This window comes from Oryzias melastigma, linkage group LG6 (genome assembly GCF_002922805.2).
Source record: "Oryzias melastigma strain HK-1 linkage group LG6, ASM292280v2, whole genome shotgun sequence".
NCBI classification, from domain to species: Eukaryota; Metazoa; Chordata; class Actinopteri; order Beloniformes; family Adrianichthyidae; genus Oryzias; species Oryzias melastigma.
The window spans coordinates 16,172,123-16,174,917 of NC_050517.1; the positions used below are offsets into that span (position 1 = coordinate 16,172,123).

General features: G+C 35.6%; 1 protein-coding gene across 2 annotated transcripts in view; it reads left to right on the forward strand.

Annotated features, from left to right (window-relative positions):
- Positions 1-1,825: 1,825 nt before the first annotated feature.
- Positions 1,826-2,795, forward strand: part of LOC112152557 (ubiquitin-conjugating enzyme E2 Q2) — an 8,542-nt gene continuing 7,572 nt past the window's right edge. For both annotated transcript variants that reach the window (XM_024282214.2, XM_024282213.2), the window contains exon 1: positions 1,826-2,199. In XM_024282214.2, coding sequence (XP_024137982.1) covers positions 2,041-2,199 — 159 coding nt within the window. In that variant the 5' untranslated portion in view covers positions 1,826-2,040. The remainder of the gene's footprint in view (positions 2,200-2,795) is intronic.

A 2,795-nucleotide genomic window follows, 5' to 3' on the forward strand; every position in this document is an offset into this window, starting at 1 on the left:
TTATTTATTTATGTGTTACAGTTTTCGCCGACCACTTATTATCTGTGAATAATCACAATATATACTCATACACAAACACAAAACTGTTTAGAACTTTGTTTTTAATTAGTTCTGTCAATCGATTGAAATTTTTAATCAGATTAATCACACTTTTGGATTGTGATAAATCATGATTATACACAATAATAGGTGGATTTTATGTGACAACATGAGGCTTTTAAACAAAAACAGGACGAGAGAACATTTTTTCTTCATTTTTATTGTCTGATTTTTTCTTTTAATGTATCAAGTGATAACCCAGAAGTGTAATTTGTGAGCACAAAACGCATCAACAGTACGTATATACGTATATATACATATATATACAGTATATATATATATATATATATATATATCATTGCTTATAGCATAGTCCAGGTGAATATGCGACTCTGATTGGCTGCTAAGTGAGGAAAGTTCCGGTCACATAGCCTAAATGCTCTATATATCACTGCATAGGGGCTGCTTTAAAACAAACTTTTCCTTCATCTTCTAGATAAAAACAAGCAGTAAAAAGTAAACTTTTGCTCTGAAATGTTGTTTTATTAAATCTATCGTGAAGATCAGCCTATGTACTGCTTTCCTTTGCCGCTCTAGTTGAGGTTCAGCAACAACGCGCTGGATCGAATAGTCCGATTTTTCTGAAAGAGAAATCTAACCTGAACATAATAGAATAACATAATAAAAACAATTGGATTTTTTCGTTTTGTAAGTGACCATGGTAAAAGTGAGATAATGCCCGATTAATTATTTGAACACATGCCAGGGAAGCCTGAACCATCCCAGGCTAAGCAAAAGTCTCCTGCTCCACGAGGTGTAATTAGCTAGTTTGCGTTAATAAATATTAACGTGTTCATTGTTTTTGAATGCATTGATGCTAACAGTCCTAAAAAATATGAGAAAAAGTCAGTATTTCATAAAATAAAGTCATAAAATTATAATAAAATAGTCAAAATTTTACTAAAGCAAAGCTGTAAAATTTAAAGAAAAAAAGTTTGCAATTTTACAAAAAAAAGCATTTTTTTTCCCATATTTTCTTTTAAAAATTTTAAACAAGGAAAAACAAAGACAAAAAATTAAAGAGATGAATATACCAATGTTCAAGACTTTCTCTAAATCTGCTTTTCTTTTTTTTTTGGAAATGTACAACTTTATTATCAATAAATTACAACTTTATTTCGAAATATTTTCCATGTAAAATTAAAACATTTTATGTCAGAAATGTATGAGTGTTCTTGTGAAATGCTGACTATTTATCCTCTCAATTTAGGACTTTATTCTTATATTTGTATGTGTATTTATTTCACGGTGGCCCCAATACTCCATCATGAGAAAAAGGACAGAAAGGGAGAGAAAGGGCGAGGAGGTGGGCAGAAAATTGTCATTTTAAGAACTTTTCTTTATTATTTCTAATTTATGTCACTCCATCATTTTAATTCGTTTGCTTCTTTTGTCTTCTTTAGTAAAACCTGACTAAAATGATTAATACAGTCGCTGCTGAGGGGCCCATGGCATTGTTCGCCTTGGGCCCTCAAACTGCTAAATCCGCCCCTGGTTACGGCCCTAATACTTATGCAATATTTTTGGGAATAATTTTACACCCTGCATTCTTTATACTAAGGCAAGCAAATATGTGTAGCCAAATATATATATATTTAATTATTTGTGTATTTATTGGGGCACAAATACACACTATAAAGTTGTGAAACCCTACTTTTTGCTCAGTAACTTGTAAATAGAATGTGAGCATCTCCGTTTAACAGCATGACAAGCTTACAGTAGACTGCGTTCAGCTGCAGTTGTGTTGAGTCTTGTCGTCCGGATGAAAGTGAGCGCGCGCCGTGTTCCTCGCGGTGGCTTCATATAACTCTCCGTCTCCTGCCCTTTGTTGTTGTTCTCACGCTAACGTGCGCGATCCGCGGAGCCGACACGACTGCGCGGTCGCATTCCGCCCCGACTTCCCCTCTGCCAGCGGCCTGGTTGCTTTGAGATGAACAGAAGATGTCGGTGTCGGGGCTGAAGGCCGAACTGAAGTTTCTGGAGTCAATTTTTGACCCAAATCACGAGCGGTTCAGAATAATAGACTGGAAACCCGACGAGCTCAGTTGTCAGTTCAACGTAACCGGAGAGAAGCTGCTGATCATTCATTGCAACATCACGGTGAGTCCAGGCCAGCGCGAGCTAACGCAGCCTCTGACTAGTCCCTGAAACCAAAGCAGCCCATCAACCCGCCGTGTTTACCGGTGCTACTACGGCACAAATATCTCTCTTTTTTTCTTGCGACGTTTATTAGTCCAACAAAAAAAATAAACAATTCAACAAAACGACAAAATGGCCTAAATTAACTCCCCAAACTATACAATGGAACGTCATTTAGGAACGACGCTGCGGTAGCTTTTTGGCTAGCCTATTAACTGAAAGTAACATTAGCTTGTTCTGTTAGCTAAAATAACTGCGTTACTACTTTCAACACCAAAGCTGCTAACTTTACAGTGGTTTTTAATAATCCAATGTAATCTTTTTTTATGTGCAGTTTTATAGGAGGCGCTTCCGTGAAGTTTTTTGCCCTTTATTAGGAATATTTTAGGTCATTTTTGTTAATATTGAATTTCCGTTTTGCGCCTGAAAAATGTTTACAGATTAAAATAGTTAGCTTTCTTGCTAGCTTATTAGCTAATATAAAAGTAGCGACATTTGTTAAAAACGACTAAATGTACTTGTACGTGTGTACTTGGTACACTTATTTTGTTAAAATA